Below are 19,868 nucleotides of genomic sequence, written 5' to 3' on the forward strand. Positions count from 1 at the left end.
AAGACCATTAGAGTGAAGAAACAGGCCTAGAAGCGCTGGAAGAATTGTTGTAGCAGAGAACTATATCAGACAGCTAGGAGGGAGGCTAGAAGACAGGTATACTTAACCAAGGGAGATGCAGAAAAGAGGAAGTTTGCCAATGTTCTGCTATGTGAGGACAAGAGGCTTGAGGTATTTCGGATTGCAAAGCAAGTGTGTCAGAGAAAATCGGGATGTGGTAGGAGAGAAATGTATTTTTGCATGGCTGATGGCTCCCTTGCAGTTAGTAATTCTGCAAAGGAGGCTTGGAAGTGCCACTATGAAAGGTTACTAAATGTAGAGAATGCAGGAGAGGACAGCCTAGCCTGCCTAATGTGGACACAACAAAGGGGCTGGTTATTCAAATTGACAGTAGCTTAGTAGATGAAGCAATTGAGGATATGAAGATAGGGAAAGCTTCCAGCCCATCAGGAATCACTGCTGAGATGCTTAAAATATTTGGTGGAGTGGGGTATGACCTGTACATTGATTCTGCTGACAGTAAGCTTTCACAATCTCATATTCTTTCTATGACAACCTTTATAAGTGACATCTTTATTTCTCTTACTTTACATTGTCACCAAGTGCAAAGGCACTGGTGCCATTCCAAACCTATTTCTACCTAACTATATCCCAATTCGTACACCAACAATTTTACAATACAGAATACCATCTACCTCCTTTCTTGATAAATAAGCATTTCATATGTTAATATTGTTTATATATCAGGACTACATAATACCATTAATAAGAGAGTTCTCTATGTAATTGCTGAACCTGCAAGCAATAGCAGCCAAAACCTTCCTTAACCCTTCAGCATTCTGATTGCTCTGTCAAATGTAATGCTTATATATTCACATTTTTTGAATTAATGATGCATTATCTCATAGCTTTGAGACATTGATGATACCATTGTTTACTTTTACAATGATATTGTATGCGTGAGAGGGTGCATCAGGCCAGTTTACATATAAAACAGGTAAAATATTTGGGCCAGATATGACCTGTTTAAATGCTAAGATGTTAAACCACACCCTGAAGTCTTAAAAAAATTAACATACTGGTCAATATGATTCTAGATAACACATTTTCTGGCATACAAGTCAAATTTTTCAGACCAAAATTTACAGCCAAAAAATGGGAGATCAGTTTATACACCAAGACAACTTTGAAGGACTACAACTTCCATGTGAAATGCAGCAGGATTTGGAAAGGTAGTGACAACATTTGAGTGTTTAGACTACATGTTTACATTATATTCTAATACAGTATATAAAAAGATAAGGGTTGGAAATTCTTTGATCATAGATCTCCTCAATCAGGACTACTAAGGCTTCAGTAGCAAGAACTATTTAAACCTTAATTTTAATAAGATTAAAGTACAAAGTATAATTACTCACGAAAATGTCATAGTGTCAATCAAGTTATCCATAGCCTCCAGCTGTGCATCTGTAAAATGATTTAAATGTAAATAATTATACCATTCAACACTTCATTAAATATTGGGTTGTCCGGAAAGTTCGTGCCGATTTATAGTAGCTTACCTTTCGACTTATTTTAGAACATGGTTGAGTCCATAAAATAGGATTTGACTACACCTCCATTTTAAGCTATCTTTTCATGGAAGAAGGTTTATGTTCCTATAACTTGTGTTAATTTTGTAACCCTTTAAAATGGAAGATAAGAAAGTTCATTTTCGGCACTTGATGCTTTGGGAACCACACAAAAATTGCTGCAGCTCAGCTGGGATGTGTTACCCCCACCCTCCATATTCACCAGATATTGCTCCTTCGGATTTCCACTTATTCAGGTCTCTGCAGAATAGTCTTAATGGTAAAAATTTCAATTCCTTGGATGACATAAAAAGATACCTTGATGAATTCTTTGCCATGAAACCACCTCAATTCTGGGAAGGGAGTATTTTCAAGTTAAAAGAAAGATGGAGACACATTGTGCAACAAAATGGTCCATATTTGGTTGATTAAAAAATGTAATGGCAAGTATTTATTGACCTTTTTCTTTCTTTTAAAAATCGGCATGAACTTTCCGGACAAACCAATATTTATATTAATTCAAAAAATATCAGCTAACATTATCAAAAACTACATTAAGTGAGCTTTTAAGTAGCTGTTTAACCAGCTAAAAATATAAGTCAAATTTCTCTCAAAACACCCCCCACCATCTTTAAAAAAGAGAAGACATAGTCCTGGATATATATACAAGAAAGTCATAGCTGGAACTCCTTTGAGCATAGGTCTGTTCATACAGGACTGATCAATAACTAAACAACACTAAAGGATTCCAAACTTACTTGATGGTTTGAACTTCTTCGGATTGTCACAGCTATCCACTGGAAGTGGGTCAAATTCACAATTAAGTATGTCTTCAAAAAATGGTAATTCGTGATATATCATACACTGAAGAATTGAAAGAAAAAAGAAATCAAATTACATGTAAACCACAATAAAAATATAAATTAAATGAACTATGAAAGTGTTGTTTGCAAGAAAAAACCGAGAGAGAATATTTAGTGGATAAAAGAAAAGCTGTAATAGAGTAAAACAGACATGGTGCAGTGAGTAGAAATGATTGTTATACAGGTACAAAAACTGATAGGTTATAATAACAAATTCAAACACTGGAACAATGGCATAGAAAATATTTAAATCAGAAAAGAATAGAAAAACGGATTGACAGAAACAATGATAATAGCAACAATGGTAATGATAATAATTAAACATTAAAAAGAAAACTAGAAATATAAAAGCACAACTCAGCATTTAGTATTTACTGCAGTATATGCCGTTTGTATTAAAGACTGGCCTCATGCCGGTGGCACGTAAAAAGCACCATCCAATCGTGGCCGTTGCCAGCCTCGTCTGGCCCCCCGTGCCAGTGGCACATAAAAAGCACCATCCGATCGTGGCCGTTTGCCAGCCTCGTCTGGCACCTGTGCCGGTGGCACGTAAAAAGCACCCATTACACTCACGGAGTGGTTGGCGTTAGGAAGGGCATCCAGCCGTAGAAACATTGCCAGATCAAACTGGGCCTGGTGCAGCCTTCTGGCTTCCCAGACCCCAGTTGAACCGTCCAACCCATGCTAGCATGGAAAGCGGACGCTAAACGATGATGATGATAAACCAGGTACCGAGAAACATTCTCAATCATTGAGAAACCACAACTATAAAAAGAACTTTGGAATGTAACACGTGAGATAGTCGAAGGATTACTGTAATTAAAATGTATGTAAGACATTGTATTCAATGATGTAAAAATGGATACGTTTGGTACAAAGGTATTTCAAATTGAATATAAAAGGTAAGCTAAATGAAATAAACTGGGATTTAAAAGGTCTTTACATATGAAATAACATAAAAATCATGTCCTCAGAAAAAAAATCTACATTACAAACTCTTCCTCTATAGAGAAACAGACCTACTAATGATGACAACCAGTCATTATTAGAAAGAATAAATCTCCCTTACCTCATAATCATTTTTGATATGTGGTTTAAGACAACCAATTCGAGGTCCTGAACGTGCATCATAAACTCTTCTTACAATAGCAAGCATATTAGTTTCAAATAATGCATTAACCAAAGCTGAGAAAGCAACAGATGTTACCTTTAGGAAGGAAAAAAAAATAACATTTACATTTAGTATAACAAAAACGTCATTTGAGATAAAAACAAAAAGAATAAGTTAAAAACAAAATTAACATCAATAAAGAGAAATTAAGTGACTATAGATTGACGCATACATATAGATCTTTAAGAAAATACACCCACAACTTATAATAAACATTATATCTTTTTTTTCTTACTCAACCCTCCTCACTGTCTTATCACTCTCTAACTCTTACTAAAAACCTGATGCTACCTTTCACTTCCCTAACAATGTCCGTACCCTCTCTCAACAATAAACCTGTGTAACCCCAATAAAATCTGTCTTGAACCTTAATGAACCATCCAACCCATGCTGACATGGCAGATGGACTGATCCATTCCATTACTGGATCCACCTACTCAACCCACCTCATTACCATTTCCACTTTGTCCTCTCCCTCTCTTTTTCACACTAACCTTTAACATTACTTATCCTCTTCACATCTCCAACACTCTTACAAGGGTGTACCAAAGAGAAACTGGAGTTTTACATTATTTTATTCACTTAGTATTACATGTTTACACTTTTATCACCTTCAGAGTATTCCCCATTTGAAACAATGCATCAATCCAGGTGCATTTTTCACTTTTCAAAGCAGTCCTGAAACTTTTGCAAAGTCATGCCTTTTTTTCTTTACCTCTTCTACATTTGCAAATTCCATAGCACTCGCTTTCGTCACCAGTGATGACCTTCAAAAAAATGTGACTGCTTTTGGTCTTCTGTGAGCAAGCAAGGTACGAATTTTGCTGCAACTCTAATCATTCACAATTCCCTGCTCAAAATTCATTGGCAGGAGCTCCAGGACACACCAGTCACATCAACAAGTTCATCAATTGTTCAATGCTATTCCTCCAAGACTAGTCATGAATTTTTGCAATGTTTTCATTCATTCAGGAGGTTGATGGTCGCCCTAAACAAGGTTTATCTTCAAGCAAAAAGTCACCATTCCTAAAGTGTGAACACCACTTGTAAACCTGTGTTTTGCTCATGACAGCATCCTTGTAAGTTGTTTGAAGCTTGACAACTGTTTTCCCCAGCAGAAAACAGAATTTCACAGAAGCACATTGTTCCTTCATTACAGTCTTTGCAAAAATCGACAAACAGGTGAGAAGTACTGCAAAACAAAGACGCACCACATAGCAGCATGACTCCACCCAGTGACACTGGTTAGCAGACTGATACCTGAGGGTCACATCAAGTGGCTTCTAACAGTAAAAGCCTGAACTACAATGGGCTTGTCGCACAGAGAATGTTCCTGGTTACTTTTGGTTACCCTCTTGCACTTCTGTTATTCTCCTCATTAACATCCTCTCACAATAAATTTATTCCTTTCTACCATCCTCCCTTTCACTTCCCAAGCTGCATGGTGACCCCAACTGCTGGTGCCACAACAAGCACCTACTACACTCTGTTTGGTAATCAATTTAAACAGTGACAACTCAGAGCTGAAGATGGCTCTTTCATGTTGCTAAATGTAAGGCAATCTCTATAGTGCTGATACTATAAGAAAATGTATCCAGTACACTCTGTAAAGTGGCTGCTGTTATCCAGCTATAGAAACCTTTGACCACTGAATCCTGTTGAATTATCTGAAACATGCCAGCAAGGAAAGCAAACATAAAATGACAATGGTGGCAGTGATGATGGCACCAACAGTGACAACAATGATGAATTTTTAATTATAATCTGAATCTTCAGAGACGAATTACTTTATTATGAAAAGAAAAATATTCATTTTTTTCAATTATACCATCAGGTGCATTTAAATGCTGTGCAAAACACTTTTATCATTTACAAACGAAAACGTTTTGTTTTAATGGCAATAATTACAAAAATATTAAATAACATACTTGATCGGTTGGTTCTGCTATTACATACATAGTACTATCTCCCATGTAACTATAAACTGGAACCTGCAACAACAAAAAAAAATAATGCAAATAATTTCACTTTTTAATGATTCTCTTAACAACATATCTTTTATTTTTTTTACTTATTTCAGCCAGACTGCAGCCATGCTAAAGAACTTTAGTCAAACAAATCAACCTCAGTATTTACAGTGTACTCCCGCTTATTCTTGGAACTGGTAACTGTTCACGGAAACCACCACATATTCACAGAATCGTAAATATTGTCCGCGATTTTTTATGGCAATATATACTTTTCCACACATTTTAAGGCTAAATTATTAATAATAATATACCGTATTTGCCAGTTTATTGGACATCCCTTGACAGCTGAAGATCCCTCAGATTAGAATAACCGCGCATCACATCGCTCAATTTTTTTAGATACAAGTACACAGTATCATATATCTCTTATTCTTGCTTTCAATCAAAGCATGCTAATTAGTATAGCAACTACCAGTGCATTTTTTAAATTCATCACTACATTTGATTATAAACAATGTTTATTTCAACAGGATAATTTTTAGGGTCGTGAGGCAATATAGCCTCATTGAAATCAGGTTACTTGCTGGTCCCTTTCTCTCTCTCATTATTATTATAGTATAGATTATATAGTATGTAGTATATGGTGCTTTCGTTGACAACATAATAGCAACCTACTGCAGTGTAACTTTTACCTTCCCGGAACATATCCAGCAGTTGTGCCTTCTCATGGAGCATCATAACCTTTTTCTGGCACATAGGTTCACTGCCAGAACTCTTAGAAGGTGTAGGACATTCAGGTGGCATCTTAGGGCTTTAATAACATGCTGCAAAAAACACAGCACTCAACAAAATACTGAAGATAGTTACTGGATGCCATTTACAAGCAGGTGGCCAAAGCATCATGGTTTGGGGTGTTACAGACCTGAATCAGAGAACTGGGCCCCATGTGTTCCAAAATGTTGGTGCAGGCAGAGGGAATGGCATCACAGTGCAGCGCTATGTTGAGCAGCTCCTAAGACCTCATATCATGCTCTTCTTCACACATCAACATAGCCACATGTTCCAGCAGGACAATACTCCCTCCCACATGGCTAGGGTCACCATGAACTTCCTGCGTCACCACAATATCAGAACCAAGCCATAGCCAGCTCTCAGCCTGGATTTGTACCCAATTGAACATTTGTGGGATGAAATCCAAAGTCGGCTGAACCAGGTGGTCCCAAGGCCGACAACTCGTGTGGAGCTGGAGGCAGTTTTACTCAGGGTGTGGGCACAGGTGCCAATGGCTTTTGTGAACCACTTCATGTACTCTATGTATGGCCGTTTTGAACACCAAGTCAGTGCATACACAGTATTGAACATATCACGCCCTACAATCTCCATGTGTTGGATCTGCCCACTACCATAACACATGACAACAACCCATAGACTGTGGTCAAAGTGCATCTAAGAAATTGACTTTATCAGATTTATCAAAATTTATCTCTGACTAATGAAACTAAAACATTTCACAGTCACATATGTTTTGCATTTCTTTTGCAGTTCAGTGTATAATGTAGGTATAAAAAAGGAATGTTAGAGAAGATAAAGTGAAGAATAATGAAATGCAGTTTGAATTTATGACAGGAAGATGAACAGCTGATACAACTTTTATTGTAAGGCAATTGAGCCATAAAGGAACCTATGTGTGGTTGCTTAGGAGAAGAAGAATGCAGTAAATTAACATTTTTATAATAAAGTTATATTTGATAATATATAATTATATTTGATAATATTCATTGTTTTAGTCTGGGTAAGCATTAGTGCCCACCTTGTCTACACAGATGACACATCCCTGTGAAAAAGCTTACATAAAACCAAGACTTTGTATTTAAAAGTAAAACTCAGGGTAAACTACAGCAGCAAAGCTTACATCTGATAAGAGTAAGTTACTAACAGTTTTACTTACATTTTCCTTGGATGTAAAACCAAGTACTGTAAAACATTTTGCGCTTTTATATTTTTCACTCATTTCAGAGATAGGAACAAGAGTAGAGCCATAGTAAAAACCTAAGAAAAAATTAAAATATGTCATTTCATGACACAATAGAACAAAATATTACATCACTTTACAGCACAATAAAATATTCATACATTAAGATTGTAAAATGATTTTATAAATTAAATCTTTCCTGAAAAGAAAATATATTTTTTGAAAAATACTGAATTTAAATTTCTAAAACAAAGAAAAGGGTTATTGTATAGCAACCCTCTTCTTTGTTGTACTTTTAATATCTTTCTCCAAGTTGAAATGACAAATACATGTGCATAAAACAGCCCAAGTGATCTATTTCATTTTAAGTCTTTTTCTGCTACATTGTGTGCACTCTCTACAACCAAAGCACATCAATTCTACAATACCACTCCATTACATATCATCACAGTTACCCCTTGCATATATCAGGTAATACTTTTAATAATCCAGCTCTTATACTCCATGTTTTGCAAACAACTTGCACATGCAAGTGCTACCAGTTGAAAGCTCTGCATACTGGAAGCCAACAAGTGTATGGGGTCATCAGGAGAGAATGCGTGCTATTTCAGGGCCTACATCTCGATGGCATCATTGCACACTGGCCCCCACCTCATTGATATGTGATCCCACTTGCTAGATCAACTGGTTATCAAATAAAGCTCAATATTCTTCTAGCCATCACTCATCTTTTTAACCAAATCCAGTGGCTAGCCTTTTCCACTGCAGTTTGGATATTGGTCATGGCAGTATTTACTTTACTATGAATTAGGCCTAACAATAACAACAGTCACCTCACACCGTGTCCAACAAATTCTCTACATCCAACTTCGATTGGAAAATGCTCTGCTTTCCAGTCTGCACCTTCACATTTCTCAAGGAGGTTTACATAACGGTCAGTCTTTCAAGCCCAAGCAGCATCCATGTTATCTTTGTGAGATTACAATTATATCACAATCTGTTGTGTATAAGAAATATCAGCTTGCTTGGAAACAAACAAAGATTGGTGACAAGAAGGGCATCCTGCTATAGTAACTCTGCATCAATGAATTCCATCTGACCCATCCAAACAAAAAAAAATGGGCATTAAAACAATGATAGTGGTAGTGGTCTTTATGATAAAATTTCTTGCATGTAAACTTAAAAATAAAACCCAAAATAGCAAAATTACCAGGAACAGTGTCTTGGTACTCAATTTCTGTTTCATTTTCATCATTCAAATGCAAAGTTCTTGATTCTTTGAGTGCAGCTGCTTGATCATTAGCAAAAACTTTCTTCCAGCTTTGAGCAGGCTTGTAACCTTTCAACTAAATGAAACAAGAGAATAAACAAAGTTGAATTTCGTTCAAATAATTAGAATAGTTGTTAATAAAGTTCAGTCAATAAATCATCTAAATTCAATTAATAGTAACTAGAGCTAAAAATAACTGGTAAATTAATAACAAAGTATGAACATCAAAGTAAATACTCTACACCTAGTCTGTTGTCATATAGTCATGAGTTCAAATCCTACTAAGGTCTTCTTTATTTCTTCAGGTTTGATCAAACAAGCCTTATTTTACTGAGTATCAATTTATCACCACAATGGCACCTAGAGTTACAGAGGAGCTTGGGGTTGGATCTAACTTCAGGTGACTTATTTTCTTACGCTAATGTGAACAAATATTTTAAAATGCATATCAAATACTCAAGGTCTAAATCTAATTATTATTACCATCGTTTAACGTCCGCTTTCTATGCTGGCATGGAGTGGACGGTTTGATTGAGGACTGGTGAGCCAGAGGCTGCACCAGGCTCAATATGATGTGCCAAAGTTTCTACAGCTGGATGTCCTTCCTAATGCCAACCACTCCAAGAGTGTAGTGGGTGCTTTTACATGACACCAGCATGAGGGCCAGTCAGGCAGTTCTGGCAACGACCATGCTCAAACGGTGTTTTTTACGTGCTACCTGCATGGGAGCCAGTCCGGCGGTACTGGCAATGACCACGCTCGAATGTTGTTTTTCACATGCCACCGGCACATGTGCCAGTAGGGCAACTCTGGCAATGATCACACTCAAATGGTGCTTTTCACGTGCCACCACACAGGAGCCGATCTGTGGCCCTGGCAACGATCACGCTCGGATGTGCTTTTAACATTCCACTGACACAAGTGCCAATCAGGTGGTACTGTCATCAGCCACGTCAGCAATCTGCTTTATCCATAAAAATAGACTATACTCATTGGGTTCCAAATAAATGGAGTATTAACTCCTGTAAAAGATTCCTGCACACCAGGAATATAAAACTCGATAATGGCTTGAAATTTTTTCATTGTTTTCAAGTGCTAGTCAGCTATGTTTAACCCTTTCATTATTAGATTTTTTTTTAGATGCTCTGGGTTTCTTTCAATTAATTTTAAATATAATAAAGAATTTAGTAAAATAACTTAATTATCATTAAGCTAAAGTTAAGAACATAAATTGGGACTAAGGTTTGATGGAAGATTTTAATTCAGAACTTATGAAAAGATGTTTGTACCACAGAGCCAGAGGCGGTTTCAGCTGGTTTGGTATCAAAAGGGCTAAGTAAACCTATCACTCAAATGTAACTGATATGACCCTTTACATACAAATGTAACATTTTTAATGCGATACAGTGAAATGCCAAGTTTCAGTCCGGTTCTGGGAGAAAATTGTATGCTACATTATACAATGATTGCTTATGTGAAGTGTATATTATCCATTTCTTTGCATTCTAGGGTCGTTTAAGATGTCTATAAATGGTAAAAATATATTAATATGGGTTTGTAACCCAGCAAAGAATTTATGTAGGTGTTATAAATGTTTTTATTATCATCAACAATTAAAGTCCATTTTCCATGCTGGCATGGGTTGGGCGGCTTGACAGGAACTGGCAAGGTCAGGGACTGTACCAGGTTCTATTGTCTGTTTTGGCTTGGTTTCCATGTCTGGATGCCCTGCCTAATGCCAACCACTTAACAGATTGAACTGGGTGCTTTTTGGATTTGCATCATGTCAGTCATAACTCCTCACCCATACTGAAGACAACCCATCTAGGAAGCTGGACACACCAAACAAACGCAGCAGTAAATGAGAAAATGAAAGCAATATTACATACCAAAATTGGATTATTACCTTAATATAACCACAAATTGGAATTGAAAGATTGCTACCAATTTCCAGATTACATTTCCATGCTGAGGAACTATGGTGTTTTGTAAAGACATTTGGTCTAGACAATGCGTCACTGCAACAAATAAAACAAATATATAAGACTGTGTTAAAAAGAAAATGTTTAAAACAATTTATATAAGCTAAAAACTTAGATTGGGATGATGTAGTCACGTTATCGAAAAAGACACCTACCACATCATCCTCATCGTTTAACATCCACTTTCCATGCTAGCATGGGTTGGACGTATGACTGAGGGCTGGCGAACCAGATGGCTGCACCAGGCTTCAATCTTGATCTGGCAGAGTTTCTACAGCTGGATGCCCTTCCTAACGCCAACCACTCCGAGAGTGCAGTGGGTGCTTTTACGTGCCACCGGCACTGGGCCAGTCAGGCGGCACTGGCAACGACCTTGCTCGAATCTTACCCATATATAAAAAATGCCTTCAAAGCACCAAGACACTCAAAACAGTAGATGATTAGCCTAATATCAGAAATAGATATCCTCCTGGAAAGAGCACCAGTCATTCACAAAAAACATCATCCCAAGACCCTATAACTTACCAACTTGACCATTTCACCTTTAATAATTTGAGAAAACTAGGTACTTTAGAAACATGTACTACATCAATTTACAAAAATGTACTTTTGCACATCTTAAAAACAAATTAATGAGTGAGTGAAGGAAGGGGTAGTGGATATATGAGATCTGATGCAATCTTGTGTTAATCAGGCAGTGCGATGGGTAAGTTGTACAAGGTACTACTACCAACAAAGAGAACTCAATACAGGTTATTTGATGGACAAGAATTTTATTGAAGTAACTGGACAACTTTTATGCCTCTGAAGGGCCAGTGGTTTCATGCCAGTTGAAAATCTTCAAATTAATAAAACACTGAAGAACTGAAGATATTACAGTGTTCAAGAGGTGGGGGTAGAAGGTTTGTCTAAAGAGAGATGTGGGTATTGATCTATTTAATTTTTAGCTTACTTCAGTTTTGTTTTGATTTAGTTGGCTTTTATGTTTAGTACAGAAAATTTGAGTGCTTAATTGTGGCGGTATGTATATGTGTGCATCAACACACAGCCACATTCACATCACTGACTATGCTCCGAAGAAACTATTTCAATTATTTAAAAAGCACCATTCGAGCGTGATTGTTACCAGCGTCGTCCTACTGGCACTTGTGCAGGTGGCATGTGAAACATCATTCGAGCGAGGTCGTTGCCAGTGCTGCTGGACTGCCCCCTGTGCAGGTGACATGTAAAAGAAGACCATTTGAGTGTGGCCACTGCCAGTACCACCTGACTGGCCATCATGCCGGCAGCACATAAAAAGCACCCACTACACTCTCAGAGCGGTTGGCATTATGAAGGGCATCCAACTGTAGGAACTCTGCAGATCAAGATTGGAACCTGGTGCAGCCATCTGGTTCGCCAGTCCTCAGTCAAATCGTCCAACCCATGCTAGCATGGAAAGCAGACGTTAAACGATGATGATGATGTATTTATAGAAATATATGCATATATGTGCATATGTATGTATATAGATATGTGCATATGTATGTATATAGATATATGCATATGTGTATATGTATGTATATAGATATATACATATGTGTATATGTATATATATATATATAGATACATGCATATATGTGTATATGAATGTGTGTAGATGTATGCATATATGTGTATATGTGTGTAGATATATGCATATATGTGTATATGTGTGTAGATATATGCATATATGTGTGTAGATATATGCATATATGTGTATATGTATGTGTGTAGATATATACAGGAGTCCCATCTAAAATTTAAATTGATTCAAAATTGAAGACATGCAGCAAGAAGTGATTAGGTCTTGCAGCAAGAAGTTACTATTCTTTGTAGTTACAGTGGTAATTTTGAAGATCTTTCAGACTTATTAGACCTCTTCAGCATATAATAATCTAACATACAACTGAATATTTTAGAATGATCTTTTGGTATAAAAATTATCCATTGATTAAGCAATATAAAATAATAGCAACATTATTTTAGATAATGAAAACATGTTAAAAATCAGCAGCATATGATGATACCAATGATATATGTATAAATGAAGATATGCGCTGAGAGAAAAACTGATATACATCTTAAATGCAAGAGAAATGTATTTTTACTCACTGAAAAGAGTAATTATGTCCTTTGACCATAGAATACATTTGCTCAATAATAGTTTCTGCTTCTTTCTGTTGTTCATCGCTGACTTGATTGATATCGCCTGTAGATTTTGGACTTCTTTAATATTCAAAAGGAAAAAAATGCATTAAATAGCATGAAAACTGGTAAAGCAAATCCAGTTCATAAGGAAATGATATATTATATAAATACTGTTAATATATGAATTAAATGAGAAAGATCAGGAACACTTATAGAGAACAACTAAAAGCAAATGTTTCATCATGTAGTTAAGTAACACAGTTATACAATTATAACACAGATGAAGCTGGAAGAGATATGTATGTGATATACTTGGAAAGAGTAGAAAAATAAAAAGAAAGTAGCAGGGACCTTGAAAATTAGATCAAAAGTGAGGATGTAAAGACCACACTATTAAAAATGTGAATTAAAATAAGATTTTGCAGATGTTTTTTAATAGCTTCTTATCTGACTGATATGTGACAATCTATCTTGGATATTGTGACCTTAACTAGTTTCTATATATATAATCTTTCCCAATGCTTACTCTTTATTGAAAAAAAATTATGTCAATCCAGAGTTATAAATTGTCTCTTTCTAGCAAATAGCTAATAGTCCAGATAATATTGCATTAGTATTTCCAACCACACTATCTACAAATATAACTGCTCTAAAATATTTATTGGTCCCATCCCAAGAAACAAAACCTCTTTGATTCATCAACTTATCACTCAAATGTTTAAACCTGTTCTAAGATACAAACCTCCTGTTTGAAATGAGCTAAATTAAAATCTCCCATCAAAATTTCATGTTAGTTTATGTTCCAGACACCAACTTAATAATGACAAAGTTATTTTACTAAATTCTTTATTATTTTCAAAATTGAGATAAATGCAATTTCAACAGAAATATGGTAACAGGGATTAATATAGTAAACATAAATAACAATATCCAACAACTTGAACACCTCCTCAGTAACTATACCAATTCAATAAAAGCCAACTGTCAATAAACTACTATCTCTATACACACCATTAGAGAATTTTGGATTTTGTCCTATACATGATCAATGTATTGGATTGAGTTTGACATGACACTCTTCAAATTAAACTTACAACTTATGGACTTACTTAAACATTTAGAATAATAGTTTCTCTACTTTTATAACATTGAGCAAATTCAATCAAGTCTCTTCCATGAATGTGCTCATCTTTTGATTCCTATATCTCCTCTACACCAACTAGTATCACTTCCAATGACCTTATATACCACAGACATCACTTTCAACAACAAAAACTGCCTATATATATCTGTATTTGTCCTCAACAAAGATTTCAACAAATTCAGTAAGTCGCATTAAGAAAATGAAAAATATTTAACAACTGAAACCAAAACATTACTGCATTCTGAGAAAAAACTAATACATCATCTTTCTTCCCAGAAACAAGCTGCAATTATAAAAATTATCAAATTTTTCACACATTCTTGAATCAATATTTTCAGACTACTTAGTTATAATCACAAAAAAATTCTTTCTTATCTGGAACTGTTACTAATCTTTTACAAAATCTAACTATGAACAACTATGCCTCATATCAAGATCATTTTGCCTACTTCAAAAAGAAAAATGAACCCACCAGCAAATTACTGCCTTCACTACAAGTGTCACAGCTTTTCTGAAATTAATTACTGTATTTTACCCAAATGCAACACATTTTTATCACCAGCATTAAAACTATAGCTGTAAACCATTAGTTTCCAAAGTGGGCAGTATTGCCCCACCCCAGGGCAGTGGAAAGTTCCAAGGGGGCGTTGAAGTGGGGCAATAAAGGGGTAGCAATTCATATAAATATCGGGGCGATAATGGGGTGGCAATTAATGTAAAAACAACAAAATAATGGTTCTATTTGTGAAATACAATTGCTTTGAATTTGCTTCAGATGGTTAGTTGAGTTGGGGTGCTAGGAATGTGGCCTTGGTGTCAAGGGGGCAACAGCCCAAAAAAAGTTTGGGAGCTACTGCTGTAAACCATCAAAATTCAGAAATTTTAACAAATTTGACATTAACAGTACCAACATCACATAATCATCCCATCCTTCTAATACAAGAAGACCCAGATTGGAACTTTGGTTTTTCTCCATCTTAAACTAAAAAACAAACTTAAGATGTAGTCACAATTTTCACAAATATAAGCAAATTAATTTAATAAATAGAAAGTATAAATAACATACATGACATTAAATGTAATTTCCTGCTGCTTCATATTGATCATAATGTCGCCAATTTGATCATCAACAAACAAACTCATCAAATTAGATAGCAAAATAATCTGGCGATGTTTAAGTCCTTTCTTTGTTCTGAAACAAGATAAAAATTGGGAAATATTATTGGATTTAAAAAAATTGCAATAAATTAAACTTATTATTACCTCCGCCTTAGCGAAGGCGGAGGTATTGTTTTCAGTTGTGTTTGTTTGTTTGTTTGTCCGTGGACAAGATATCTCAAGGAGCACTGGATGGATTTGGATGAAACTTTCAGGGATGTTTGGCCTCATGACTGGCATGAACTGATTAGATTTGGGGATCAATCCAGTACTGGACAAGGATTCTGGATTATTTTTCCTGTTTTTTTACTTAATTTTTTTGAGAGCGGTCAGGTTCATTTTTAGTATTCTCATTTGTAAGAGCAGACGAGTTTATTTCAGATATTCTCATTTTAAAAATCATCTCTGGCTAATCGTTGAGAGGACATTGGTGTTGCCATGGCAGAGGTTTGCACTCTCTGAGTGCTCTTGTTTTTAAACAAAATTTTCATTCAATTGCACACAAGAAAAAAATCACGGCACAATCATAAATAAATCTAAAGTGTTAAATAAATAAAGTTAAATGGTTTATCCTAGAACAAACTACAATATCTTTTTAATCTTTCTATATCCTGTTTCAGTCAGTTGACAGCAGCCATGCTGGGGCACTGCCTTGAAAGGTTTTAGTCAAACAAATCAACCCCAGGACTTTTTTTCAGCCTAGTACTTATTCTATCGGTCTCTTTTGCAAAACCACAAAGTTACAGGGACATAAACACACCAACAGCAGTTGTCAAGAGGTGGGGGAGGGAGTAAACAGAGACACAAAGACATGCACACACACACACACACACATATATATCAGGTTTCTTTCAGTTTCCATCTACCAAATCCACTCATAAGGCTTTGGTTGGCCCAAGGCTATAGTAGAAGACACTTGCCCAAGGCGCCACACAGCGGGACTGAACCTGATTGGGAAGCAAGCTTCTTACCACATAACCATGCCTGTGCCTATCTGTTGTAAGAAAGAAAATCATAGTCTGATACTATTTTCATTCTTCCAGTGTACATTGTAATTTATTTCAGCTGCATTTTCTGTTCTCAAATATACAAAAAATTTTTATGAGAAAACTGAGATAATACTGAAAAAAATTGGTACTTACTCTAAATTTGTCTGAAGATGGTCCATGGCCACAATCAATGCATCAACAACTAATATCAGTCAAGGATCATGTAAACTATTAAAAAGTGTAACTTAAATCAAAATTGTTTATAATCATTTGAAGGAATTTTATTGTTTTAAGATTTTAAATAATTTAGTTATCCTCAATGTGCAAACTGCACCTGTATATTTATACAAAAGACCATAATTTTAATAATATTAACATTTAATTTGTAGGTTTTGATCCACCCAGGGCTTGTAGTAAAAGACATCTGCCTAAAGTGCCACACAGAGGGAATGAACCCAAGACTACAATGTTGGAAAGCAAGCTTCAGCAAAACACTTCATCTCATGTTACTCAGCAATCACTTTGACACCTGACAACGTCAATTTGATGGAGGGGGTGAGCACCATATGGGCAGGTTGTTCAACAAAAAGTGAACACTCATACACAAACATTTCGGCTATTTTCGTTATGCTAGCACCTGCCATTCGAGCACCAACAATAGATCTGTCATTTTAATGACTTTTGATTATCTTTTTCTGATGATATCTGAAAAGTAACAGCAATTTTAGCATAACATATTAAGCAACACTAATAATAAATCAAAAAACATAAAAATAAACAAGCTTTTGATGGTTTTATAGATATTCCAAAATTATGATGCTATGTGTTTCCACTATTTTGTTCAACCCCTGTATATACAGACATGCCTACCCACATATGATGATCTACACCCATGCACACACAAATATACATTATATATACAAACATACATATACACACACACACATATATATACACACAAACATACATACACATATACACACATCATCATCATTTAACGTCTGTTGTCCATACTGGCATCATCATCATTTAACATCCGCTTTCCATGCTAGCATGGGTTGGACGATTTTGACTGAGGGCTAGCAAACCAGATGGCTGCACCAGGCTCCAATCTTGATCTGGCAGAGTTTCTACAGCTGGATGCCCTTCCTAACGCCAACCACTCCAAGAGTGTAGTGGGTGCTGTTTATGTGCCACCGGCACGGGAGCCAGTCAGGCAGTACTGACAATGACCTCGCTCGAATCTTTTTACACATGCCACCGGCACAGGTGCCAGTAAGGCGACGTTGGTAACGATCACGCTCAAGTGGTGCCCTTTTTTTTCCTACTGCACGGGTGCCTGTCAGGCGGTACTGGCAATGACCTCGCTCAAATCTTTTTACACATGTCACTGGCACAAGTGCCAGTAAGGCAGTGTTGGACAATTTGACCAGGGCTAGCAAGCTGCACCAGACTCCAATCTGATTTGGCAAGGTTTCTACAACTGGATGCCCTTCCTAATATCAACCACTCTAAGTGTAATGGGTACTTTTACATGCCACCAGCATGGGTGCCATTTGTGTGACACCAGTATCTGCCATGACTGCGATTTTACTTGGCTTGATGGGTCTTCTTCTCAGGCACAACATAACGCTAAAGGTCTCCGTCATCATTGCCGCCATAAAGCCTGACACTCAAAAGGAGCCTTTGACATTGACATGCCACCAGCATCAGCCACTTTGCATTGTGGGGCTCAACACTTGAAAGGTGCTTTTCATGCCACTGGCACGGGTACCAGTTACATGAGACCAGTATCAGCCATGACTATGATTTCACTTGGCTTGACGTGCCTTCTCAAGCACAGCATATGGCCAAAGGTCTTGGTTACTAGTCATTGCCTCTGTGAAGCTCAAAGTTTGAAGATCATGCTTCACCACCTTGTCCCATGTCTTCCTGGGTTTACCTCTACCACAGGTTCCCTCCACAGTTAGAAATCAGCACTTTACACAGCTGTCCTTGTCCATACACATCACCATACCAAAGTAGTTGTCTCCCTTGCACACCACATCTGATGCTTCAACTTTTCTCTCAAGCTGCTTACACTCTGTCAAACATGCACACTGACATTGCACATCCAGTGAAGCATACTGGTTTCATTTCTTTCAAGCCTAAGCATGTCCTCAGCTGTCACAGCCCATGTTTCACTGCTGTGTAGCATAGCTGTTCACACACAAGCATCATAGAATCTACCTTTCACTCTGAAGGAATGGCCCTTTGTTGCTAGCAGAGGTAAGAGCTCTCTGAACTTTGCCCAGCCTATTCTTGTTCTCGCAGTTGCATTCTCAGAGCATCCACCTCCAATGCTAACTTGATCACCTAGATAACAGAAGCTATCTACTATCTCTAGCTTACCTCCTCTGGCAGTTGGAGTCTATTTTCAATACATTTTTGGTGTTTATTACACCTGTGCATCTTCCACAAACAAAAACTATTTTCCCTGTTAACCTTCCTCTAATATTGCTGCACCTCTTATATATCCATAACTTACACTGGGTACATCTTAAGGAATTTCTGCCTACATCTTTTCTACAGATCGAGCAGGGCCATCTACCTGAAGGATTTTTGAATTGTCTGCCTTCCTACTTACTGAGACTTTGCTTTTTGTTAGGTTAACTCTAAGCCCTTCAATTCTAAACCTTGCTTCCATTCCTGAAACTTCTCTATTTCTGGTAGTGGTTGAGCTATATAAACAAGGCCATCAGCATAGAGGAGCTCCCAGGGGCAGCTTGTCTTAAATTCCTCTGTTATTGCTTGGAGGACTATGATGAACAAGAGGGAACTGAGGACTGAACCTCGGTGAACCCTTACTTGTATCCTGAATTCTTCACTGTACTCATTACCAACCCTCACTTTACAGGTAGCATCCCTGCACATGACTTGTACAGCTCTCACCAACCACTTGTCTAACACTAATTCCTGCATTGACCACCAGACAAGGGATTGGGGGACCCTGTGAATGGCTTTCTCCAAGTCAACAAAAGCCCAAGTACAGAGGTTTATCTTTGGCTATGTATTTCTCCTGCAGCTGTCTTACCAGAAATATAGCATTGGTGGTGCTTCTCCCTGGCACAAAACCAAACTGCATCTCATCTAGACTGACTCTCTCCCTAATTAGTTGAGCTATGACCCTCTCTGCAACTTTCATCACCTGATCCAAAATATATATGTGTATTTATAAAGAGTAAGGACCCCCTTCAGTCATGAGTGACCATGGGATTGCACCTAGAAAGTTCCCTTCCGAGGCACAAGTATAGGCAAAGTTGTTTAAGGAAGACCAGCAGTCACTCATGCATACCAACCTCCCCTCTCCACACCACCGGTGTTACCCAAGGAAAAGGCAAAGGCCAATACAGCTTGGCACCAGTGATGTCACAACTCATTTCTACAGCTGAGTGAACTGGAGCAATGTGAAATAAAGTGTCTTGCTCAAGAACATAACAGACAGCCTGGTCCAGGAATCGAACTCACTACCTCATGATTATAAGCCCAACGCTCTAACCTCTGAGCCATGTGCCTTCACATATTTATATAAATGTATTTATATATCTTAGCTAAATAGGTATGCACAAG

General features: G+C 37.0%; 1 protein-coding gene and 1 long non-coding RNA gene across 2 annotated transcripts in view; one reads left to right on the plus strand and one right to left on the minus strand.

The window, feature by feature from the left end:
* The window catches only part of LOC115209677 (X-ray repair cross-complementing protein 5), a 36,273-nt gene that overhangs the window by 9,033 nt on the left and 7,372 nt on the right, over nt 1-19,868 (minus strand). The window contains exons 4-13 of the mRNA XM_029778151.2: nt 16,413-16,461; nt 15,179-15,304; nt 12,933-13,046; nt 10,724-10,835; nt 8,758-8,893; nt 7,524-7,624; nt 5,534-5,596; nt 3,504-3,641; nt 2,330-2,435; nt 1,419-1,467 (exon numbers count right to left, since the gene is read on the minus strand). Coding sequence (XP_029634011.1) covers nt 1,419-1,467; nt 2,330-2,435; nt 3,504-3,641; nt 5,534-5,596; nt 7,524-7,624; nt 8,758-8,893; nt 10,724-10,835; nt 12,933-13,046; nt 15,179-15,304; nt 16,413-16,461 — 994 coding nt within the window. The remainder of the gene's footprint in view (nt 1-1,418; nt 1,468-2,329; nt 2,436-3,503; nt 3,642-5,533; nt 5,597-7,523; nt 7,625-8,757; nt 8,894-10,723; nt 10,836-12,932; nt 13,047-15,178; nt 15,305-16,412; nt 16,462-19,868) is intronic.
* Nucleotides 348-19,750, plus strand: LOC118762496. Its single transcript, XR_004998253.1, has 3 exons — nt 348-490; nt 7,715-7,717; nt 19,740-19,750. It is a non-coding gene; the product is annotated as an uncharacterized LOC118762496 (long non-coding RNA).

The sequence above is a fragment of the Octopus sinensis genome, linkage group LG3 (assembly GCF_006345805.1).
Source record: "Octopus sinensis linkage group LG3, ASM634580v1, whole genome shotgun sequence".
NCBI classification, from domain to species: Eukaryota; Metazoa; Mollusca; class Cephalopoda; order Octopoda; family Octopodidae; genus Octopus; species Octopus sinensis.